The sequence below is a fragment of the Malurus melanocephalus genome, unplaced genomic scaffold, assembly GCF_030028575.1.
Source record: "Malurus melanocephalus ecotype Western Australia unplaced genomic scaffold, MMel_1.1 scaffold_17, whole genome shotgun sequence".
Taxonomy (NCBI): domain Eukaryota; kingdom Metazoa; phylum Chordata; class Aves; order Passeriformes; family Maluridae; genus Malurus; species Malurus melanocephalus.
In genome coordinates this window covers 2,848,855-2,874,407 of record NW_026623249.1, presented here as the reverse complement: position 1 = coordinate 2,874,407, position 25,553 = coordinate 2,848,855, and the positions used below count along the sequence as shown (strand labels likewise).

The 25,553-nt window shown below is 46.5% G+C and overlaps 1 protein-coding gene across 4 annotated transcripts; it reads left to right on the top strand.

Moving 5' to 3' along the window:
• The first annotated feature begins 4,748 nt into the window (after positions 1-4,748).
• Positions 4,749-18,063, top strand: CBX7 (chromobox 7). Of its 4 annotated transcripts, XR_008966828.1 has the most exons (7): positions 4,753-4,930; positions 6,321-6,364; positions 10,295-10,360; positions 10,884-10,950; positions 11,540-11,879; positions 13,891-14,607; positions 16,734-18,063. XR_008966828.1 is itself a non-coding variant. In XM_057388630.1 (6 exons), the coding sequence occupies exons 1-6, from the start codon at positions 4,862-4,864 to the stop codon at positions 14,210-14,212; spliced, it is 609 nt and encodes a 202-aa protein (XP_057244613.1). In that variant the 5' UTR covers positions 4,749-4,861; the 3' UTR covers positions 14,213-18,063. The 4 variants fall into 4 exon arrangements, 3 of the variants coding, with proteins under 3 accessions (XP_057244613.1, XP_057244607.1, XP_057244598.1); XM_057388630.1 differs by having other exon boundaries at positions 4,749-4,930; positions 14,190-18,063; XM_057388624.1 differs by having other exon boundaries at positions 4,752-4,930; positions 13,894-18,063.
• Positions 18,064-25,553: the final 7,490 nt, after the last annotated feature.

Below are 25,553 nucleotides of genomic sequence, written 5' to 3'. Positions count from 1 at the left end.
CCTGCAGTCACCGGGGAATCAGGTGAGCATCTCTGTGTGAGGCTGCCACTGGGTTTGTGGCTGGGCTGGTTGTTGCTATTGTTGTTATTACTTATTTCCACTTTGTTATACATATTAATAAAACTGTTATTCCCTTTCCCCCATACTCTTGCCTGGAAGCCCGTGGTTTTTTTCCAAAGCCATAATAAGTCAGAGGGAAGGGGGGGTCATATCCACCACTCCAAGGAGGGGGTCCCTGCCTTTATTGGCAAAACACCTGTCTTTCAAACCAAGACACCATGCCAGAGCTGCTACATGGCCCAGTGAACTCTGAATGTATCTTGCACTAAACAAGTGATTCAGTGGGTGAATGTGTATTCCCCTTGCTCTTGAAAAAAGAGAATAAGCTGTTGGGGGCAGTCTCCTAGAACGTGGTATTTTATGGCTCTGAAGACAGAGAAGGGGTAGGGCCTTAATCACTGACACTACTGGGTTTGTGCAGTAATTGATGAGCTATCATTTAAAATATAGGAAAAAAAATCCTCTTCAGTAGCATTTGCAAAAAGCAGTAGCTGCTATTTTTTTGCACTAACCCTGCTCTGGGAAGTAGGTGAGCTCTTCAAGGAAGTCTGGGAAAAAACACCTACCTGACATTTCCCAGCCATACCTGGCTCTTAGACAAAGTGCAGTGGCMAACAGCTGCCCACCAAGTGGATCTAGCACTAACTAGCTCTGATTGAGAGGATCACTGTCTCAGTGATCTGGGATTGTGTCCTTACCATCCCACTAAATGGTCCTCCAGGGGCCCTAGATCTGCACCCAAGGCATGGTCACAATTCAAAAGAAATGCTAGATGCTCACATGTAAAGAGGATGAAAGGCAGAAATTGACAGCTGTGYTGTGTGCTGTGTAAGGGGTGGAGAAACCCCATGCTGGGCAAAAATTGGTTAAGGATGGAAGCAAAATGACACTGAACCCACGGAAAGTATTTTTATTCATTTCAGACCACAATCAGAGCTCTCGGCAGGTCCTGTGCTTGAGCCAGATGATCTTTCTTCCACCCGCTAAGACTAGTTCCTTTGGCAAGGCTTCCTTGGGGGACTTCAACATTTGTTTTCCTTGYAACTGCTGTGTAACACCTGGAGGCAGAGCAGTGCTTTGGGCTGGGGCTCTCTGTCCATCCAATGTGGGGATATCCCCGTGCTGGGAGCAGATCAGAGCCAGGTGGGGAACGCATAGCAGCACAGCCTTAAACACACCGTTCTCTGGCTGCTGGTGCGGAGGGCTGCGAGTAAGCCGAGGAGCTGAAACTGGCAGCAGGGGGCAGCTGCATTCTTTCCATGGGTTTTAAGAAACTAACATTAAAAGTACAAATTGATGCGAGCATATCGATGGGGTGGCTTTTCTGGTGCCCTTGGGCTTAACTGCACTGATAAGTGGTGCATCCTGCGTGTGCCTTCCACGCTTCCATGGGGCACACGGGGCTGCTCCCCCGGGCCAGCGCAGCACCGACAGCGCCTGTTCRCTGCTCTTTACTTCTGCGCTACTCGGATGCTGCCTGCCGAAACCACAGCGGGCAAATAAACTGGACCTGTGCTTGCAGAGCAGCAGGATGGGTGCCATCTACCGCTCATCAGACACGCAGCACCGCAGTGGGAGAGGCCGGTTCACCCACCGGCTCAACGATGCCTTGCACCCGGCGTGGACAGCCTGGCTCCTCGGGGCCGCCAGCTCTGTGACATTACAGAGCCGTGGSAGCGCCGTACTCGCAGGTTGTCATGGCTGGATTCTGCTGCAAGGTCGTTTCTTGAAGCTTCGTCAGGCAGCATTTCTTCAGGGACGTGCTGGGTGGTTTTGAAGCTATGCTGATCTTTGTTGCAGTCTTCTGGGGGGGGGGGGGGGGTAGAATATAAATGACCATTAATAAATTTTTAGTGTTAATGTAAGTGCTTGTATCAACTGGAAGCTGAATCGCTTAATCAGGCTAGCAGCAATTAAAATGGTAATTTTTTTCTGTACTAGATTCTGCTTGCAATTTTTACTCAAGTAAAACTCTTTGAAGTTAATTGGAAATTTGATTAAAGCCTCCTGGATCTGGGTCTCTGAATTTGTACTGAGGAAGGTTCAATATTTGCTTTGGTTTTCTGCACATGGAGTTCACTGCTGTATATTAGTGCGGCCATGCAATTAGTGGTAACAAGAACAACTTCAATAAAGATTTCTGTAATCTAGTTCTTGATATACTTCAGAAAAGGTCTTTTATCAAGAATGGCTTTTAAAGTACTGCTAAAACAGGCTGTAAKATCTGAAAACTTTGATTGATTAAATTGTTTGTCTTAATTATTTCTAGTCACAACGAAAGGCTTAGTAACATTCACTAATGATAATTCAGAACTTGGATAGGGTGGGAGGAAGGGAGATGTTCTTGCTCTTTGTCTTCAGTGTTCAGGTTTTGGTTGCCAGCATGAAAGAAAAAAAAGATCCTTTAATTACATTGTAGACATTGATAGAATGAACAGTAACTGCAGTGTAACAGCTTTTAAGAGTAACGTTTTGTCCAAATTGTTGCAAAATACACCCCAAGTAAACACYAGCCCAGACTGCAGTGAGGCAGTACTTTGTGACGAGTACTTCCAGGCAAAGGAGTGCTTTTCTGAGGGCTTACATAGCTGGTGCTTAAACTTCGCTTGGGTCAGCTGCTGGTGCAGGAAAAGCAGAAAGAAAGAAGGGAATAGTCACGTGGAAATTATACTGATAATACCAAGCATGTGGGTTCTTACTATATATTCTGTTTATAAGAAYAGTATTAGAGCTTGTGATCGAAGTGCAGGTCAGTTTGTTTTGGAGAACTCCTTTGATGTCCATTACCAAAGTTAATATATATTTGTATTCTTGACCTTAAGGAGACATAGATTAATTAACAAGTTGTAAACATCCTGGACTAAGAAGCACAACAATTTATGGGTAATTGAAATATTAACAACTGAAAKTTTGTTGTGACTAGGGGGCTTCTTTCTTTCTTTCATTTTATCCTAGCATGGTCATCGGAGCACAGTTTCTTCCATTTTCCAGTCTGACACCTCAGCAAGTGGATTCAAATGTGAGGAAAAGGAATACAAGTGGATCCYTGCAATTCAGAGAAATGTTCTGATCTTCTTTTGTGTCTACTTTTTCTGAAGGTCTTAATTTTGAGAAACAAAGAAAATTTTACCTTAAATATTTTTCCRTATTTCCTCTAAAACACAGACTTTTCTGAAGTATATCAATAACAGAATATGAGAAAGGAAGAATTAAAAAGCATATCAAAGCTTTTTTTAGTCATTATTATTATTAACATTAATTTTGAAATGTAGTATAAATACCTTGACTATTCAACAGCTATGCTATTACAGTACCAAAACAGTTTTAAACAGCTGGTTCTGCTTAATGATTATTCCAAGGGTCACCATTTCCTGGCATGGACTTTGAGTTCTTTGATGGTTGCAGCAAGGATAATCATCCTGCCAGTTACCCAATCCATACCTGTGGACACAGTATGTTGYATGAAAATGAAATGCAAACTAAATGACTGACGTTAACACACTCTCATTGCATGTCTGCCATTCATTCCTACAGTAAAGTTTGCCCTGACTCAGACTTTGCATAAAAACAGCACTCAGTGACACTCAGTCACAGCAGAGGAACAACTGAGCACASTTGTGAGAGAACAGGTAGTTGCATTTGGAGTCCCTGTTCTGATGTAAAAATTTCCTAGGAGAKTTTTCCTAGAAAAAGCCCTCAGTCTGTTATTTAAAGCAGTGGTTGGGAAGCAAAATCACATTTCTGCATAGCAGAATGGTGTGCAAGGGAGCCTGGATACCTGAATGCCTGCTCATGATGGCCCTGTTTTGTCGTGCCTCACCCAAGAAAGCCTTGGTCACCTTGAAGAGGTGGCCTGAGGTCCTGCTTGTTCCATGATGACTGATAGCTAGAGGTGTTCTACGTCCATAGAGCCCCTGGCACCTGTGGAGGCCCAGAGGCAGCTCCAGAGCCTTGGACATCTCATCGGCCGGACTGACRSAGCTGGATTGATGCTGAAASCAGGAYTATCAGCGGGATCAATGCTGAAACCAGGACTGACATCCTGTCAGCTGGATTGACACTTGAACCAGGACTGGTGATCTCTTTTTCTCTCTTTTCTCCTCATTTTCTATTTATTTATTCCTCTCTCTGTCTCTCTCCCCCATTTCCCTCTTCCTTCTCATCTTAGTCCTTTACCCAAAACCCACTGCCRTGTGCTTATACAGWAAGTCAGGGACTAACATACCAATCTCCATTCCAAGTGTGTAACCGACTAGTAAAACTTTCCCATCGTTTGCGGACCCTCTGACTTTCGCCATTGCTTTCTACCACGCGCATTGACGAATCTCGGGTGCTTCCTTGCCCTGAAAGCCGGGCAGTAGCGGGCACTGGCGCTGAGGCACCTGCCGCGGATGCCCGGGCAGAGAAGCCATGCCGGGCTGCTGCCGCAGCGCCGCTCCCGCCTGCGCGTTCTGCCGCTCGCCCAGCCGCCGCCGCCGCCAGCACGGGACCGCCGGGGGCCGCGTTATCGTGGAAGACGCCGGCGAACGCCACGGCCCGGGCGGCGGCGGGCAGCGCTCCCTCAGGGCGCTCCCCGCGGCGGGAGGCGGGAGGGAAGCGCCGCTCCCGCCTCCTTCGCTCCCGCCTCCTTCGCTCCCTCCCTCACCCCCCGCTCCCGCCCCCTCGCGCGCGCGCTGGGAAAACGTTGCGCAGGTTCTAAAGCGGCGGCGGGGGCGCGGCCGCGCGCGAGGGGGCGTGTGAGGGGGAGCGGCGGGGAACGGTCGCCACCGGCACAGCTGCGGCCCGCCGTCCCGCCCGCCGCATGGAGCTGTCGGCCATCGGCGAGCAGGTGTTCGCCGTGGAGAGCATCCGCAAGAAGCGTGTGCGGAAGGTGGGCAGCGGCGGAGCGGAGCTGGGCTGGGCGGGGCGGGGTGGGGGGGGGAGCGCACCGGGACACCCCCCGCCCCTCCCGCCGCACACCGGAGAGAGGAGGCGTGGTGGGCCCGCGCACGGCTGCCCGGTCCCCGTCGTTGTCCCCCGGTCCCCGTCCTCTCACAGCCGCGGGGGGGCACCGGCACCTGCCCGAGGCCGGCAGGCGGGGAACACACGTGTTGCCCGTGAGGTGGTGCGGGGCGGAGGGGGGCTACTGCTGCCGGGGTTCAGTCTGTCTGCGGGACGACTGCTGGTGACACCAGACGGGAGAGCCCAAACCGGACAGAGTTTGGGAAAGCTCCCGTGACTCAGTTTCCCCGGCCGTGGAAGCGCTCCCGTCCTCGCAGAGCGTTGCAAGGATTAACCTGCACTCATGCAGTGTGTGGAGATCCTCCGGTGGAAAGTTCCTTATAGGGCAGTGTTGTACAACCTTGGGAAGCTGATGAGCCCCCCCGCCAAAAGGAAAATGAAACTGGTTCTCTGGCTCAAGTACCCGAGGGCTTTCCTTGCTCTGCTCTCCTGTGAGGTGTCTGTGGCTGCAGCAATGGCTCTTGGAGAGTGYTCGTCCTGCATGCACGAAGGCCTTTGCCGTGCTTTGGAAAGTGCTTAACAAGCCCCTCAGTACAACGTTAAACATTTTGATAGTTGTTGACATTGCTTGCGGAGCCCTTGAATGTAGTTTCCAATCACTACACTTTTTTTTTTGTTGTTGTTGCTTTTTCTTTTTAAATCTTGTGCTTAGAGTGAAAAAAAAAATATGGATAGCTCTGAACTTCAGCTGTGAGCTGCTGCTTGCTTGGGAAAGGATGAGTGCCTGTGATGGGTGGAACAGTGTTTGAGTAGAGCTTGTAGCAAATGGAAAGGAACATGCCAGAGATGCTTCACAGGTTCTGAAATACTGTGTTTCTTCTCTCTGCTTAAAAAAAAAAAWCATCTGACATTTGCTCCTGGCATACATTTCCTTCCTGCATTTATGCGTGCTGACTTCTTGTAGGTTTGTCTGTGAATGTGTGAATGGTTCAGTCTTGCTCTCTGGTTGGCTTTTAGTGTTCTGCCTGCAAGCCTTTTGCAAAGCTATGGTCCAAGCTGATGGTAGTACAAGCATGCTTATACACCCTGTGTGCCCCTTTTCTGGAGGAAAAGGTAAAGCAAGTGTAGTTGAATGAGAAGGTGGCTTTGTTGTGAAAATAAAGTGATGGGAAACAAGCTTTTTAGCTTGTTTCCCATAACTTTACTTTCAAAACAAAGCAGGGGTTGCAGGGTTCAGTCCTGTTGATTGGTTGCTTGTATTGTAGGCCATATGTGGTTCAATAGTTCACCTGTTTTCTTCTGCCTGTTTTCACCCGCAGGGCAAAGTAGAATACTTGGTGAAGTGGAAAGGATGGCCCCCAAAGTAAGTTGTGTTTACTTGTCTGTTTTTTCTTTAATATTCAGTAATAGCTTGCACTGTTGTGTCTCTGCAATTGAGCATTTCATTCATAATGGGTAATGGCTTATCCCTCATTTCAACAACAATAAACAAAACCAAAGAGCCACAAACCAAACACAAATTTGTTTGTGAATTGGCAGCTAAGGCATACAAACTGCGTGCCATTCTATTCTGACTGGTTTTTGCCACCACTGAAATATTTCATTGAGATACTTTCTAGACACRAAAGTTTTAAAATTCATTATGATTTCAACAAAGAACCCAGATTCTTCTGAACTTGGAAGGCCTCCTGTTTTTCTGAGTYAGTACCAAGAGGACCCCACTTTATTTTTAGAGCTGCAGTCTTTTAAAATAGAAAACATGTTGATGGTCTTGTCTTCCTGTCCTACTGCTTCCCCTCTGCAGTYCACCAACGGAAAGGGGCAATGTTTCAGGTTTATTGATTGCAGCCAAATGCAGGTGATCTTTGTCCCTTGAAAATTACTGCCATGCCTTCMTTTCCTTGTCTGAAACCTCCTTTTATTTTGAGTGCCTTTTTTGCTTTTGCTTTGGTTGCTACATTGCAAAAAGGAAGAAAAGTTTGGGTTTTTCTCAGCATTGCTGTGCATTGTTTAGAGACACTTATTAAAATGCAGCTGCTTCTGRAGAAGAGCGATTGCTCTGTGCTTAAGCAGTCTGTAAAATGCTTTGAGATTAAAGGGATTAGGTAACTGGAGAATATTACTATGTCAGCTAGCAGCCGAGTAGAACAGCCTCCTGGCCAACCCATATGGGGCCCTGTCTTTGCTTTTCTGTTTGTGCCTGTGTGTGTACATACACAATGTGCGTGGGTACAGCCGCGTTACACACGCAGTTGCTCTGTGTGTTGCTAAGCAAGGGGAGCCACTTATTATGGGTTCATCCTCACAGCTGCAAAGTGGGGCCCGCCAGGACAGTTCTGACAGGCTGTACCTGGTGTCCAAGAAGCTGAAATGAGTTCTTGGGTGCCTAACTGTYGTGTCTAATCCTTATGATTATAGGCCATGTGTGGAGATAAGCAGCTTCCCCTTGCTCATGGTGGTGGGAGAGGGTGACTTTATTTTTGAATTCTGCTGTCAAAGTGCACTTGTTGAGCACCAGCTGCCACATAGTGTGGGTCACTTTCTGGACTGCTTCAGCCTTAAAAAGTCAAGTCTTATTTAATCRTTGATAGAGGGTGGGGAATGTGTTTGGAGCCTGCAAGGCCTCATCCCCTCTTGGCTGGAATACCAATGTTTATCCYCCTCTGCTTTCAACAAACATATTGAAGGCCTTCTCTTGTAAAGTCCCTTGCCAAGAAAGAAGGTGGGCTGAAGAGTAGCRTAATGTTTCCTTGGACAGAGCAGGCCTTATTCTTAACTGCTGCCTTTCCTTGTCCTGCACCATGGAACTCTGGGGGAGACAGAAACACTTTGGGGAATTTAAAGCACAGGTCCCCAGGGAGCAAGGTGATATCAGGGTTCTCTTTTGATGTATGCTATGTCCAAGCATCTTTCCTCTTGCCCCAAGCTCCAAAACTGAAGATAGTTGCGGGTTTTTTTTTTTTTTTCCCTTCCTCCTGCCTCCCTCCACTTTCACTGTTCCCTCAGTGGTTTGAATTACTTAAACCCAAGATGTTCAGAGCATTGAAGTCACTTTCATCCCACTAGCAGTCTCTGTTCCTTGTTTSTAAACCTACATATACCTGTGATGGCATGCAGCACCACAAGCTGTTTGTAGCTGTGTCTGTTTCCTCATCCCACATCATTCCCTTCCTTAATTACCAGCCTTGTTGCATTGCTCTTTGTAATCTCTGTACCTGTTATCCCATCATTCCCATTGGAAGCATCATGGAAGGGAATAAGGATAGGTCAGTAGTTTACTGCTTTCACATGCAATTCATATTTCAATATTTTTTCCCCTCTTCTTAGTTAAAAATTCTTATTCATGCCTTACACCTTGGATTTATGCATTGCACTGCTGGAGACAGGGAATGGAGAAGTGACAATCTGATTCCAGCTACAAGCTTGTTTACAACTTGTGTTGGAGTTAAAAGGAGGGGGAAGAGGAGGAGTAGAAGGAGGGGGAAGGAAGATCATATGATCTGTGTTTTCCAGAGTGCCTGCTCTCTGCAGTTTGCTGCAGCCTGGGCTGTGTGTACCCATATATAAAGCTCCGTGTGCGCGCGCGCGTGGCAAACTCAACCATGTTTTTTTTATATGCAGTGTTTTGCCACTGCAGCGAAGCCAGAATTTGAACTGCGGAGAAAAAGGCAACACCCACCAGCGTGTTTTTTTAAAAGCAAATCCCTTTTCTTCTGCCTATGGAAAGCAGTCCAATGACTTTTTTCCCCCTTTGTGGTGTTATTTTTCTTAAATTTGTAGGATGAGTGCCAGAATCCCTGCAGCTGGGAGGAAACCTTCCTCTTTTCAAACAGCATCTTGGCTTTGACAGTTCACAGTCAGGTTGCTGCAGGAGGCATGAGCAAAGGAGGGAGGGAGAGAGGCAGGGATCAGCTGGTTACGAAGACATGTCTGTTCTTAACTCTCTGATGTGTGGTGCAGCTTAGAACATCTGAATGCCATATTTTTGTTTCTCCTTTATGTAAAAGAAATGTGTTTTCATTTCTACACTCATTCTCCAGAAATGCTCCTGTATTGCAGCAGCTTTTTCCTCTCTGATGGAGAGATAAAAAGGAAAAGCATTCCTAAATCACCTCCCCAGGCATGTATCTCATGTCCTCATGTGCAGCCTGTGCTTCATCCAGAAATGTATATATCCTAAATGCTTTCTTGCTGTTTAAGTGCACTGATACAAAGGCACCCTTGTGCACCTGCATGTGACTCCTCTGGTCCTCCTCCCCAGGGTCTGGGAGGAGCTCTGCCTCCAGACCTGGATCTCACATTTCAGGGAAATTAGTGTTCTGAGGCATTTGAGGATTCAGATTTGCTTTCTTGCCTTGGAGTTTGTATGATAGAGACATGACCCCTAAGAAGTAAATGTGCTACAAGGACCACCTTGTGATTCTTTCAGCTTCCACAGTGGGAGCATTTTGGCCTCTTCTCTCTAGTGTTAAGTGCAGCTGTGCTCTTTGGAAACCAGTTTGGAGTTGCCTGCTAGGTGGGTTCAGCCCTTTCCTGAGCATCTGATTCCTGTCACAGCTGTCTTGCTTTGAGGAGAGAGCTGGGGCAGTGAGTGACACTGTTCCCACGCTCCTCTGGTGGCCCTGCCCGCAGTGCGGGTGCGGTAGTTTGTACCGATGAGCTCCGCTCCAGAGGAACAACCTGTAGGGGGAGCCGACAGTTGGAGGAGGCGTTGGCAAGTGGCCATCAGCTTGCCCCAGGGCCCAGGTCCCAACATGTTGAGTGGCATCAGGGGAAAAAAAATTAAACTCTTAAATGAATCCTTTCAGCTTCAGTGATTAGAAGTAATTAATAGTGCAGGTGAGAAAGGGTACTTACTCTTGGAGCACTCTAAATTAAGAGAGACCTATTTTTCAGAAAGATGTATCAGACCATGTCTCGTTCCATGGGATTTATTGGATTTGAGGGAGTATTGCAGATGAGACCTGTTTATGCATGGACTTGTAAACAGTGAGTGTCTGCACAGGCTTAGCACACAGTGTGGATGGGGGCCCTGGGGAGGAAAGTCCTCCCTGTTTTCATACAAAGAGTTGYTTGATGCTTGGCCTTGCCTGTTTTGGGAAGGGGAGGTAATGTCTGTGGGAAGCTTGGGAGGGAATGGCTGGGATTCCTCAGAGCTCTGGCAATGTTGTGGCAGGCCCCACCGACCCTTGTGAAAACAGTATCCAGGGCTGCAGCACACTGGTAGCAGGCCTGCAGAGAGAATGTTTCATTAAAGTATTGTTTACTTTTTATTCCTTATGTTTTTCTTCAGATACAGCACATGGGAGCCAGAGGAYCATATCTTGGACCCTCGCCTGGTAGTGGCTTATGAAGAAAAGTAAGGGCACATGTTCTTTCTCTCCCTGGACACAGGAAAAGAAATAGTGTCTTTATTTCATTGTAAGCATGAAGTGCCCCTGTTGTCTCTACTTCAATCAAACATGAGATATATAGTAATGAATCCTGCTTGATTTTTGTACCCTGGTGGTACAAAAGGTGGACAGGACAGGGTTAAGCAGCTTTGATTGGCACTGTTCAGGAAATGAGGCCAAGAACAAGCAGCATTTAGCCAGAGAACAATCAGATTCAGGTTTTAATCAGGTCCAGAGCTGAACTGGAATGATGTGAGCTGGGAAGTTTCTCTAACCTATCCTTGATTAGCTGTGTCAGAGAAATTCCCCTATTGCAAGGCTTTCACTTGTACAGGAAGCAATTCTGGGATGCTTTCCAAGCTCACACTGGTCATCATTGGTTTTTAGTGAAGGAAAATGAGGGAGCTATGCTGCAAAAGGTTGAAGTCCCAACTAGGTTGTATGCTGTGGTATTCAGTACTCAGCTTGATTTGTATTCCTCTTTCACAGGGAAGAGAGAGACCGTGCATCGGGGTACAGGAAAAGAGGCCCCAAACCAAAGCGCCTCCTACTGCAGGTAGCCTCTTACTCTTCTGTGTATTTCCAATTCCTTAGCTGCTGTGCTCTCTTCTGCTCTCTGTCAGGTGGAAACTGTCTATTTGCTGTTGCATGGACAAAATTTGAGGTAGCAAGTTAACACAACAACAGGAAATCATAGTTTGAACCTGTTAGCTGAAGAGCTAGCTAATTTGTCTTTAAAAATGCAAAACAAAATAAAACAACAACAGCTCTTTGTCTCTGAACTAGGATTTTATAAAGTATGGGCCTGGGTAGTTGCAGGTTATCTGGTTTGTGTGCTCTTTTAATTTCATGTTGAGCTTGGACTTTCCATCAAGTCAAAGGTAGCCCATGGTTGGAAGTGGAGTTTCAGCATGCTTTGACTGTTGCCAAGCAAAGCAGCCGATCTTAGGAAGCAGATATTAGGAAGAGCTTAGAAAGCAGTTGAAGAGGAGAGAGAAACAGTGTTGTAGAAGCAGCACACCTTATCCTAGCTCATCTAGATGTTCAGAGATGGAACAAAGAATGTTTTCCTGGTTCCCAGTGGGGAGCCCTGACTGCATGATCAGGTGTTTGCTCTGACCCTTGCTGTGTTGGTGTCTTGGCAGCGGCTGTATGGCATGGACTTGAGGAGTGCCCACAAGGGAAAGGAGAAGCTCTGCTTCTCTCTTGCGCGGAGGTTTGGAGGAGGAGACAGTAGTCTGCCAGGGGCCAAGACAGGGCAGGCAGAGTTCCCTGAGAAGACTGGAGGTGCAGTCCTGCCATTCTCTCTCCGGAAGCAACGCAAAAACCAGAAGTACCTACGACTGTCAAGGAAGAAGTTCCCCCGCATGGCAAGTCTGGAGAACCGAAACTGCAGGCATGAGTTCTTCCTGAATGATGCAGTGGGCCTAGAGGCCAGGCAGAGCCCTGAGGACTGGGAGGCCATGCAGCACACCAGCAAAGAAGGTAAGGCCGTAACCCCTTGGTTGTGAAGTTATGGGGCATGTGAAGGACGTTATGCATCCTTCCTCCTTGGTTACCTCCTGCTGGGATTGTGGTTTAGGTCAGGCCTTCAGATCAGCTCTTGCTGGTCCATCCTGTTTGCAGGTTTCTTTCTTGTTTGAAAAGCACAGATTAATTGGTTTTTTGGTGCTGTTGCCTCTCTAGTCTTACATCCCTGATGCCACTCCCAGTGTTAGAAAATATGCAGAAAATACTGCAAGCTATTCCCCTCTTAAAATTTCTTTCCAGCAGAGGTGACACACAAGTGTGACAGAGATGAACTCTGCCTCTGTCCACATTATCCACATATGCTCAATCTGCTGCTTGGTTCAAAGGACTTTGGCTGGCAGGGGACAAGCTTGGACAGCAGCACTCCTCTCATAATGCTGCTCTGAGAAGGAACAGGAATGCTGCTAGGAGCTCATAGTGTACCCCCCTGCCCCCTCCTTCCCTTTCCTCTCCACACTCCTCTAAAGCCTCTTGCTATAGAACTGTGTGAGAGAGGGAGAGAGAGAGATGAAGTGGCGATGGTAACTTCTGCCTGATCCCACTGAGTAGGCAGCATGAGTGTAGGCATGGGAGATGTCCAAGCACATTTGGCATTTTGAGGAAGGATAACAGCATCTTGTGCAGGAGGGCTGTGGGATGTGTGTGTTGCTCTCAGTTACCAGGGAAACTCTATGCCTGCATTATTAGAGTGTCTGAAGGCGTAGCTTTCCTGAGGAGTGGAAAACCAGGGCTTGTGCTGCTTGTAGTAGCTAAGGGAATCCTGTTACTCCTTGCTAGGAGTAGCTGTTAGCCAGGCTGGATTAGGCAGGATCTTAGGGAGACGGTTGTGTTCTGGGAATCAACGCTATTCCCTCCTTTGTGAGAGGGACTGGAATGGTGCTCAGAATCCACGGAGGCAGCAATGGGAATAGCAGTGTTACATCCTGGCAGTGASGAAATGTGTGGGGCTGTTCTCCCCTGGAAGTGTGGGGCACTAAAGCACTTGGGGATCAGAAGAGTGAGTGACACTACAGAATTGTAAAACTGTTTTTATTCTCCCCTTGACACATGGTCTGCATGGAATCCCACTTACTGTTAGGGGGAATCAGACTCTTTCTGGGGGGAAAGTAGACACCTCAGGTGTTTGAGACAGAAGCCAGGAAATAAACTCTTAAGGGGCTCTTGTTCTTTGCCCAGGTTGGGACAACAAGGTATATAGTGGACAGGTAGAGTAACAGGGAGAGGATGTGTTTTCCTTCCTCTCCAGATATGTGGCAGTCTCTGGGGGCTGTGGGGAAGTGAACCTTTGGGTAAGAGAGGGGCTGAAAATTATTCTTACAGTGAGAAAGTGCAGGGGTGCTTGGATTTCCTTTAGGGAGCTGTCTAGGAAAGGAGCTGTCTAGGAGCAAAGCAGGGACATGAGAAAGGAAGAGCAGCTTCTCCATGGAGCACTACTGATGGATTTTTGAGAGAATCACACCCAGGCTGCATTGCAGGTGCAGTATGAGATAGACTCTCCAATGTGGCTCACTTTAACTCCCCTAGGAGTATCTGAAGAGTTTATGTAAGAGATTTGCATTTTTGCCTTTTCATCAGGGTAGGGCATTTAGAAGCAGGCAGGCTCAAACCAGGATGAGTGTGCTTTGTTGACACAAAACCCAATTAGGAGCTGAGATGGGATGAGAGGTATTGGAGAATTGTGGATGGTTAGATGAGCTGGGTGGTTTTACTGGGTCTTTTGACCTCTGCCTAGGCTGCTCTGATACCACTGTGTGTCTGGACACCTGATCCTCCATTTTCCCTTAGCCTCTGGGAGGAGGGCTTGCACATGTTCTTTCTTACTCTGTATGTGCAGACTCAGTACAGGCTATGGTTTGTCAGAAAGGAGACCCTGCTCCATCCTTCCTTTTCCTCTCTTTTTCCTCATTTCTTCTCCTTCGCCTTCTCTCTTTCACTAACATGCTCTTATCTGCCTTTCCTTCTGCAGCAGATGTGGATGCCAGTCTCCCTTGGATCCCCACTGTGCCCCCCAGCGAAGTGACAGTGACAGACATCACGGCAAACTCCATTACCGTCACTTTCAGAGAAGCACAAGTGGCTGAGGGCTTCTTTCGAGACCGGAGTGCACAGTTCTGAMTCTCTGTTTGCAGTGCTCCCCACAAACAGTGCTTTTAGGGTGGGGCTAGGGAAGGGTTGCACTATCCCTTAAGAGAAAAAAAAAATCCAAAATGTCTCCTTTTAAAATGTTTACAGAGACCTTTTCTTTTCTCCTTTTTCCCTTTTCAGATACGCAAAAAAGGGCAGTGTAGGGCATGTGTGTTTGTCATTGCTTTGTCCAGCTGAAAAACTGACAGCCCTTTCCCTGGCAAAGACTTCCCTCCTTGATGTGAAAGCAGCAAGCCGAACAATTCGCCTTTTATCCTGTCAAGTGGCGGCAGCTGCATTTGTGGGGAGAGGGCATGTGGAGGTGGAAAGAGAGCTGGATCTCTACCCTGCCGCCTTGTTCTGCAATTGATATCCTTTGGATAAAGATACATCTCTGTGCATTGCTCTTCCCACCTTCCTCCTCCCTCTCTTCCTGCAGCAGTGAGAGGCAATGGATCCTACCTGTGTAGATAACTCCAGCCTGTTAAGACTTTCTCTCCAGTGCTGTTTTCCCTGTGGCCTGCTGTCAGGACTTGAGAAGCGCATTTGCCTGTCTGTGGTAAGTCAGTCTTTGCAGCACGGGTCCGTGTAGACAGCAGAGCTTTCTCCCTTTGATTGCTGATCATGCGGAAGGACTGAAATGCATCTCTGAAATCCAAATTGGCAAATCAGATTCAATTTGCTCTCATTAAAAGCTCGGAAAGCCAGCATAGTTGAGACATACCATTCTGTATATGCTAAACAGGATTTCCAGGCTTGGCTCTGCTGCAGGAGGAATACGTTATGGAAAGCAGGGTCTTCTTACCCTTCGCCAAATTCAGTATTAATAACAAATCCTGCCCTGAATCTGTGGTAATAATTTGGTTGAAAACTGACTCCTCTCCCCTGGGAGGAGGGGCTAATAGAACAACTGAAGCATTGCCTGGCACTGCAGAGATATCCAAGATACTGGCACAGGCCCAGGACATGGGAATTGGACAGAACTGAGCTAGAAATGGACCTTGATTAGCAGCAAATTCTGTTCTTGGATCCCATAGAGAGATCCAAGATAAACAATATGTGGGGAAGGCATATATTAGATTTGAGGAGGGGAAAAATATTCCTAATTCTTAGCAATGAGGATTTTTGGATTGTACTGCCTGAGTGATACTCTTCCATGACTTCAGTCTCCTCACAGTATCTGTGATCCTGTACTACTTTACTGATAGGAACTTCCCCTTGGAAGGCTTAAAAATCTTTGCCAAGGAAAGCRGTCTGCATTTCAATAGACCCACCTGATCTTGCACTTAAAAATGCCTTGTGCTGGACTGCCTGTGACACTTTGAGGTTTTTGAAGAATTGCTGTATTTTGAGTTGATAGTTTGCATAGCATCTGTTCTTGCACATGCATGTTCTCTTCCATTTTTAAAAGCAAATTTTATTTATATAACTTTATTTTTTAAATGTAGATATTTTCCAATGGAAAGCAAGAAAAGTAAACTAGAGTCTAAAGTGGGAGCTGCAGGACAGAGTGCTGCAGGGTAACATTGTCTACTGTCATGATTACTGTCCTCAAATACTGTTTCTTTACTCCACCCCACCTGAAGCATCTCTTACTTGCTGTATTTATTCGAAATGAATCTATGAGCCTTCTTAGCTCTGAGATAAAGACACCTGTGGAAATCCTCAATGTGTTTCTTTGAGGGCCTTGGCTATTGGCCTGCAGAATTTGGGAGCTGTAGGATTTCTGGTCCTCCAAACATGTACTTATTGTAAAGTGCTTAGACTGCTGCTTTGGGTTTTTGCTAGAAGCAGGTTTTACCTGAGATAGGATATAGCAGCTCAGTTTTAGATTTAGGATTTCCCCTTCCATCGCAGAGCTGTTTGAGCAGGTCTAAATTTCATGCCATCCCAGCAGTTTCAGGATCGCTAGGAAGATCTTGAATTTCTGTACTGACCTTTTGTCTCTCAAAGAAGTAAGATGGGAGTTTTATTATGGAGAAATCTGAGAGGATGAGAAGTGGAAGCTGCGGGGGGAAATATGTGGTGGGAGGAAGAATGAGTGGGAAAGAAGCTTGCAATAGCTAGCAAGGGCAAGCTGATGAGGTAAGCATGCAGGCGCAGGATGTTTGTTGAATGTGGGTGTCCAGAGCAAGGCTTCTGTGTCTGGAGTTGCACCTTCTTTTGCAGGATGTGGGGTCAGACAGTGTTGTTACCATCACCCACACATGCGCTCTTCCTGACACCTGCCAAATGTGCTGAATATGTGCATCTTTCTTCTGTTGTGACCAGTGGACGCACCACATGGTCCAGTCCGCTCTTGTGGGTTTTAGCAGGTCAGGTAGAGATGGTTGCAAAAGTGTAGTGTTTTAGCTTATTTTTAWAAAAGTCTTGAACTGCAGTTCATCCTGCTAAATCTTCATGGCATTTTTAGGATCTGGTTTCTTTATTCTAATCCAGCAACTGCTGCCTTTGTCATGTCTTCATCTCACTATACAAATAGACCAAAAAAAGCTTCCTATTTACTAAGTTCCTGGCTTTGGCTGACATTAGAAGCAATATCAATCCTGCAGCAGGAAAGAGCTTGTCCTAATAAACTAGATTTCCACCTTCTGCTTTTCTCTCCACTCTGAAGTGCCAGCAGCTGACACTCCTCACCGCGTTGTTTAGGCATTTTTCTTTAAACGTGTTTTCTTTCTCTTGCAGTGGAGTTTTCAAAGACCTGTGGTGGTCTTTCAAGGAGGATCCACCCACAGCTTCATATCTTAAGCATTTTTTTGGATCAGGCTATCTTGTGTTCTGCTGGTGACTAATCATCTCCCTACATGAAGTGTGGAACAAAGTACCTGACTGCCATGCTGCTTTGTGTCAATGAGGAGCTAACCATAACAGGGTTAAGACACAACAAGCTGCATGTGCCTGGGTTTGGGGGTGTGTGTGTGTGAAGAGGAGTTTGTGGTAGGAAACTAAGCAGTTACTTTTGTGGCGTGGATTTTTTTTTTTTTTTGATATTCATGAATTCTTGTTWATCTCAAAGATCTTTTCGAGAAGGTTTTTCTCCTGATCTTTTTAAAATGTGGCTCTGTTCCACATTGTCTGCTGACATATCACTGTAAACTTCCTTGGTAGAGCTRGTCTTCAGGGACTTTAAAATTAGCTTTATTCCACTTCTGCAGGTGTAGAGATGTATGAAGGTTTTACTAGTGATGGAAAGGTAGGTTGTCTGGGTTTGTCTCTTTTCCCCAATGCTGTCCCTCTGCCAGTTCAACCCAAAACCTGACAATTGCATTGGGACCTCCTGTGCTAACATATCATGAAAATCAGATGCTGTGTTTGAATCTTTGTTAAGCATTCCATTTGATTAGAAGAGCCAGAATAGCATCCAGCTGAAGCTGAGTTTAATAATTCTATTTGAAGCACAAGCTGAGAATAGAAATGGGCTTACTCTCCCATACCTTGTTTGGCTTCATGGCTGTAAACAAGAAAAATAAACTCTAGCCAGTGGAAATTACTCAACTGTACATGAGAAACAACCTTCTGAAAGAACTGCTCCAACAGTCATTCTTAGAACTGTTTCCATGTGAAAATTTCCCAGCAGTGTTTGGGGGACAGAAGTTTTTAATTCATAGATCTTGCAGTGAACTCACTGTAAATGTGACAGAACTGATGGGCTTCATGAGACTGGAAAGCCTTTACTGTTAACACTGTGTTTAAAAAAATTATATGGAAAGAACAGCCTCTGTTCCTGGCTGGTTATAAACTAGATGTTATTGCTCTGATATACAAGTGATGGCTTGAAACAGCAAGTTTTAACACGTAAATAGTGGCATTAAGTAGCCTTGTAGCTCCTGCATGCTCATTATTGTCTTGCATTTGCTTGGGGGCCCTTCTGCTTGTGAAGTCAGACTAAGGTGATTTTTTTGAGTTTCTTTTTCTTTTTTTTTTTTTTTTTTTCTTTTTTTTTTCCCAAGCAAGAGCAGGATATTATTGTGAGAACACACAAAAGCAGTTCCATTTGCCAAAATAAGCCCAAATTTGTTAGTGATTTTTTTCCTTTTTTTTTTCCCAAGCAAGAGCAGGATATTATTGTGAGAACACACAAAAGCAGTTCCATTTGCCAAAATAAGCCCAAATTTGTTAGTGAATTGACTCTTGTTTATGTCAGAGCCTCAGACATAGAGAAGCTTATTGAGAAATGAATGCCTTTTTTTGTTATTAGTGTTGTGAAACTGTCCAGAATTGTTCTTCTGATGTTTTGTGACTGGATGTATAAAATTGTTCACCTCATGGGAGGCCCTTGGCCCCAGTACTGTTTCATGCTGTACGCCAGCTAGTGCTGCTTGATGGTTTCACTGGAATGGAGAAGGGAGGCCTCACACAGGTCAAAAAAATAGGTGGGGCAGCTCAAGCAAGACCCTCCGTGGTAGCCACAACAGAGGCTGGGGTGTGGAAGACAGTGAGGGCTGTCAGCCACATCTATGTATTAAGCAAAGCAAAGCCTACCACCACCTCTCCACCTCTTCCTCTCCTCTCAAGCTTTGAGCTTTTGTTTCCAGAAGTAGGCAAAGTGCAAAAACCTMATTTTCTAAAGTTAATTGGTATCTACCCATCTTCTGTTCCTCACTGGCTTACCTGCAACCTAGGAAGAAGAGGGCAGTGGGCCTGGGAAAATAATAGGGACAAATTCTGGTCAGGGAAGGGAGGTACAGAGTTGCCTCAGAACTGCTCTCACCAGGTGGTTGAGGAGGGGCCTTTGGGTGAGCTGTCAGTTGAGAGAGAAGGTGTGTTATAAACAAAGAACTTGTAGTGAAACTGATCCCTTGCACTTGTGAGTGGATTTCTCAATGGGCCCTGCAGAGAGGTGAGTGCTGCATTTGTGTATCTATCTTCTGCCATTTGGGAGTGCAAGGGAGAAGTGTACATTAACAACTTGCACGGGATAATTTCTACATGGCAATGTATGGCATTAGAACATGCTGCTTTTGCCATGCCTGTTGTAAAGGTTTTCCCCAAGGGCATGATAAACTTGTTTTGAGACAATAGCTTGTGATCAACAGGCCACGTTGTCCTGTGGCTGAGCTTACTGTCCTCACAGAAGAAAGTGTGAGCTTGTGGGTGTCAAATCTCCTGGATTCAATGCAAGAAGCTGTCAGGAAGGCCTATAAAACAGCCCCAGGACAATTGGAAGGAGAGAGAAGCGATCACTTAAAATGGAATTCAGACCCTTCAAATCCTTTCCTGTAACTAGCACTTGCCCTAGAGATGCTGTAGAGACTTTCTCTCTTCCACCTCTTTTCTCTTTCCTCCTTAACTTCTTCAAGTATGGTGGCTGTGAAGGGAGCAGGCAAGAGATGATCCCTAGTTGACTGGGAGAGGTAGAGGTGCACGGTTCCATGGAAGCACCTGGGGCTGCGGTGGATTTATACAAAGTTGGGATGGGGTAGAAACCTTGCTGCTGAGGTTGCCTCATCTGCTGTGAGCTGCCCTGCAATAAAGCTAGGGGTTCTTCTCTGAGAGCACCAGTTAGATGTTGAAAGAGAGAACTCATAAGACTGTTCGGAACCTGTCACAGTTGATCTCATTACTGGGGTAGCAGAGTTTGGGCTGGGAGGGGGATTTTGGAGGAGGAAAACCTTTTTTTATTATTGCTGTTTTTTAACTAGAAAATGTAGTGTCAGCACAAAGAAGCTTTTTGCAAATCTGTCAAAATGTTAAGCAGCTTTTTTTTTTTCTTTTAAATCTGAAGTATATTTTGAAGCACTTTGGAAATGCAAAGCACTAGGAGTGCTAAGTACTCCTTATCGTCTGTCTAAAAGTGGCATTTGAAAAGCAAAAGATGTATCTGTTTCAGGCCACTGTCKGCTCCTTATCATTTTTCCAGAGCTGCAATCCAGCCGTTTGCTTCCCTCCCATGGCTGGAGCTGGGGGGAGCATGTGCCACCATGCCAGGAGCAGAGTTCCCTAAGGGAGAAGAGGAGACTGGCTAAATCCCTCATTTGCCTTTGAGGCGCAGTCTGGGTTCCTCCCTCCCCACCTCCTTTGACTGAGGAAAGGGAAAGATGAAGTTGAGTTTCAGTTTGAGTGGTCCTAGTCTGGAACTATGACCATTTCTTCCAGCTCTGGAGACATCTTTATAGAGTTTCCTGTCTGAAAAATTGCACCTTATTAGCTTAATTGAGAAACGAGGAGATGTCTGTCCTTCTGCAGGGAGTGGGGAGAGGAAGGGAGGGTGAACCAGGAGCTGTCTTCAGTAGCTGCTGGATTTTTCCAGAGACCATTTCCTCACCTCATCTCCAGCAGAACAGCAACAAAAAAATCTAAAATAATTTAGATGAAGCTTTTGTTCTGTGCATCTCAAGAACCTTTTGAGCAGGGTAAAGGGAGAGAACCCTTTTCCCTCACCTAGTCAGCTCTACAGCATGGGGGTCCACACCCCAGTACTCTCACTGGATTTTCAGCACCAACCTTTTCCCTCAGCGTACGCACATTGTTGGAACTCTGTTGCACACTSACTCATCTGATTTGGTGTGCTTCCTTTTTATTGCAGGGGGAAGATGGGGGACAATGGGATCAGTTAGAGGGGAGGGTCCCCAATTATTTTTTGTTCCTGTCTCTTCAGTTGTTGCTGTTGTTCCCGTCAGCACGCTAGAGTATTGGAGTCTTTGCACACAGAAAGCTTCCTTTTGCACAGAATGAGCTTCTAGCTTTTGTACAGACTAATTGAATGTATTTGGGGAAGGGGGGAAATAGGGAGTAAACCAATTCGAAACAAACCAATCAAGTAAAATGCCTTTTCTGAACGAGTATGTGCTATAAAAGGAGATTGTAATAGCAAAGGGAGGGCAGGCTCAAGTATAATTTGACACAAAGTGTGGTTTTATTTTTGTACTGATACGGATAAGAGACTGTACAGCATCTATTTATTTAGATGATTTATGTGGTAAATGTTACAAACAAAACTATTAAAATATTAAATATGAGAACTGACATTTACCTCATGGTATGTTTGTGTGGTCATTTACCACCCCTTGCTTTAATTCTACAGCTGAATTATTTCCCAACAGTCACTTCTGTTGGTGTATAAACATGCAGTGCAGCTGGAAAAAGAATGGAAAATGTGCTTGCGTGACTGAGAAAGATCAGTAAAGAAGGATCTATGAAGAATGGAGCCTGCAAAAGGATGTTTCTGACACTACTCATTACTTTGATTGGAGGAGGTMAAGTTTTTATTAATTTTTAACCCGCTGGGTAAGTTAGAGCTGTACAGAGGTGACCTGGCATGACTGGTCTTTGATGGATTATAATTTGAAGAGGAGAACACCAATGGCAGGGTGACTGTTGCTCTGGGTTTAGGAAGTTCTCCACATCCTTGCACGAGGTTGCGTGCCAGGACAGCTCTGCTGGCACCAGGAGAGTGCTGGTCCCGTATCCTGCATCTTATGGGAATGGAGAAAGTCTGAGGCTCCACAGTTCTTGCCAGCAGGAAAGCAGCTCTCCTCCAAGCCAAAGACTACTGTGGGTTGGGCAACAAGCCTTCCAGGGACCTCTCCAGGAGTACAGCTGCTCCTGGGTGCAGTTTGGTCTCTGGTTCATCCCAGGGTTTAGCCAAGGAGCTCGAGTCCTGGAACTGCTGATACTCCATGGAGAGAGTTGCAAATGTTATTTAGTCCACTTGGGCGCCTGACTTGCTCCCTCAAGCTGTGTCCCACTCCATCCCTGGTGGAGGGGAAGGCCAGCTGTTTATCAGGGTACCTCAGTAAGAGAATAGGGCTATCCAAAATGCCTTTAGTAGATATAACATGGGGGTGAGCCCCTCATCTCAACACAGCTATCAATCACAAAAGCATGTGGAGCAAAACCAGAGGAGGATGGGGTACATTTCCTGAGTCAGTCGGGGCTCAAGGCAGCGTGCTTAGGTCTTGCCTGTGTCACCAAAGCACTGTCAGCATGCTTGCCTTGAGCCAGGGAAGCTGGAGTTGAGTGATGGCATCAAAGCAGGACGCCAGCCAGACTTAGTTTCTGGCAGCAGCTAGCAAGTCAGGTGAAGTTGCAAGAAACTGCAGTGCAGAGTTATGGGAAAGCCTGCTCTGGAGATTGTCTTCCTACCTCTGCCAATGCTGCAGAGGCTGGCTGGTACTAGAAGCAGCTTGTCCTTTTGCATGCATGTGTTGGCTGGATTAAATGTTAATCTGGGCAGTCCTCCTTTTTTTTTAAATAATCTCTTGCTATGCTGCCCCTCTGATCTGTGCAGTGCAGCTSACTTGCCTTGCACAGCCCTCCCCATCAGATGCCTGAGAACAAGGGCACTCAGCAAAAGGGGAAACCACATGGTTTGAGCAGCTCGGTGTTCTCCGAGAAGCACAGAATTGCAGAGTGTGTGACCCCTGCGATAGCAGTCACTTCCTGTCAGTTCGGTGCCACACAACTTCCTTACTCTTGCTCCTTCTCTTCCCAGTATTTTGCTTGCCAAGCAACTGTTTTTGAATCAAGAATGCAAGAAATCTGGGGGGCTGCTGATCCTGCAGCAGCCTAGGCAGCTGGGCCTGCTTTGGGAGCTCCTAGGCAGGCCTGAGGGATATCATAGCATCGCAGTGGTGTAGGCACAGCACAAACTCCACTGGTCTTCTCTTTCCACAACATCAAAAAGTTAGTGGACTGGAGGGCTGGTTGTTCTTGCCACTGCTTGGGCCATGCAGAGCCACCCATACCTGGTGCACAGAGAATTACATGGTCAGGTCCAAGGGACCTGCCTTTTCCTGTGTGCGTTTCAGAGTTGCAGAGGGGAAATCGCAGCACATGTTGACCTGGATGACCATGGCGCCAAGGGTTTGCTTGAAAACRTACACTGCATTGACTTGAGGGGCTGGGCTGTGTACAGCTGTTCCCAGGGCAGGTGAGGGAATGACCATTTTCCTCCCAAAATCTGCTGCTCCTGAGAGTGACCTTACTGGAGTGAAGAGCAGCAGAATCAATTGATGAACCGTTGGAGCTGTTCTCCTGGAGGTAAGTGTGCTACTCCTGCCAGGTCCACAAAAAATAAGCCTGGAGGTAGCTACTGACTATGAGCAGGTGAGTTTCCCATTATCAAGTGCCATTAAAAAAAAATACATAAAAATATTCTCACACCTGCTTCTCTTCCCCTGTGCCTGTACACTGCTGCTTAGTGGTTTTGATGTGAAAGATCTTGTTGCCCTCCCAAAGTTTTATTGCTTCCAGGCACTGATGTCTGGTGCTAGTAAGAAGAGCTATGGTGCATGCTATGGCACCAGGGTCTTGCAAAGAGTGAGCTGCCAGWAAAATGCTTTATTTCAGTGTCTGTAGTGAACAACTATTCTGGGAGGGCTGTCTTCCCAGGTGGGTTGGGTTTTTTTTTAAAAACATTTTACTGGAAATGTGAATGAAACAAAGGAAATGCCCAACAATGCCCTGAACAGCTGGATATTCTGCTACTATTTTGCTTTGTGAGAGTAAAAGTTAGATGAAAGTGTTAGCAATACCAGTGCAATGGCAACTTGCAGAGATTTGAGCAGTCATTGCGGCTGGAAAGAAGATTCTGATGACAGGTGGAAGGAGAAAATAACTAGAAAGAGCACATGGAGCTCTCTGAAATGCTGCTGCCCCTTCTGGTCTATGGGTGCCTTGTGCTCCTGTCCTGAGGCAGGGCATGCTATTCATGACCCAAACATTTGTTTTAGGACAAGGCCACCAGTCTTGGCTGTTGCACATGTGTTTGTGTAGCCATCCATGCAAAGACTTTTCCTACTTTTGATTTAAGGGTGGATGATATTGCTGGAAGTTCAGTTACTTGACACTCAGCTACAAATGCAAAARCAGTTGTTTAAACCAATCAAACAGTAACAAACACTAATTTAAATGTGGATGGTGTTAATGAACATTTAATGTGCAAAGTTAAAAACTGAAAAGAAAATGCAATGGGTGTGATGGACTTGTTCTTCTGAAGTCACCTTCAAGCATAGGAAGAACTGATACTTAAAAAAAGGTGATGTCTGGAGAAACTGGAAATCCAGAAGGACTTGACCCACTCTACGTGAGAGTCTTGGGCTTTTGTACTTGCCTGGCCTGTGATGCCAAACACCTGAGAAAGGGCCTCTAAGGGCCTATTCTCGAAGTGAGCGGTATGACCTAAATGCAGAATTGTCAGTGATGAAGCACACTGTGGTTCAGTCCCTAACCACAGAAACACCTCATTGTCAAGATTGCTCACCTGTCCTGAGCCAGGGTCTATGTGATTGTCTCCATCAGCATTCAGCAACCTCTCCATTAACCCCCCTTCAAATGGGAACATTGCGGTGGGGAGCACATCCTCTCCTGAGTCACTTTTCCTTTGGGCAGAGAGCTTTTGTTGGCTGCAGTATTTCAGCTGCTAAGGTTAAAAAGAACAAAACACTCTGATGGATCTCACCTGAATCACAGGCGGTGAGGGAAACATTAGTTTTCTTACCTGCCTGCATTGACTTCGGGAAATCCATCTCTGCTACTACTGATATTATAGCCACAATAGAGCCCTTTCTGGAATACCCTCCTGGGTGAAACCTCCAAGCAAGAGGGGGAAAGGGAAAGGGAAGGTGACTGCAAATGGAGAAAGGGTAAGCGAGGGCCACAGGTCTGTGAGGGCTCCCTGCCAAGCCAGCTGAAGAGCAGGTAGCAGAGGGATTCCAGTGCTCTGCAGTACCTGCTGGTCATGATGAGTTGAGAAAGAGCAGAAAAAGCAGGACCATTGCCTATAGCCCGMATTACAGCTCCCACTTTTTCCAGAGGGTATCTGACATGCACTGCTGCCTCACCCAAAAACCAGGTGAGAAAGCAGAACAGGACAGATAAGGTCCTCGAGGTAAGGGAGGGCACTGAGTTCCACACAAAAACAGCTGCAGAGCTACGAACTTCCATTTTAAATCACAGGGAGTGATTTTTGACTGAGGTTTTGTCTTTTTAAAATTTGCAAGATAGTGTAAAGTATGCTGCAAATTAATTAGGGGTTTGCAGTTATAGTTAGGACAGGGAATTCCTCCAAGTGACTTAACATTTTTCTTTACAGATTTACAGAGCATGGTTGGTCCATTTATCTTGCAGTACCTTATACTGGCACACACGCCAGTTAATTGGAATATTGAAAAAATAAAGAGATAAAAAGGATTTAAGCGCCTTTCTTGTTAGTTTTTTGCCTTGCTGTGTGCTTCAAGGCTGCCTGCTTCACCGCTGGCGACAAGSGGTGACGGTGCATCTGCAACGGGAGAAGAGCAGGCTGCCGCCATTGTTGTAAGTAAGAAAAAGGTCCCGTTCGGGCGGGAATGGGCAACACCGCCGCCATGCCGAGGTTCTGGCCGGGTGGGATTCGATTCGCTTCCTTTCCCTTCGCTCCTYTTCCCGGCGCGCCGCCGTGCCACGGGCACGGGGACTCGGAGCCGAACCCCCTGCGCCCCGCCCGTGGCGCGGCCCCTTTAAGGGCCTTTAACCACGGGGGAGGCGGGTCACGCGCGGCCGCGGCGGGAGGGGGCGCGCGGGCGT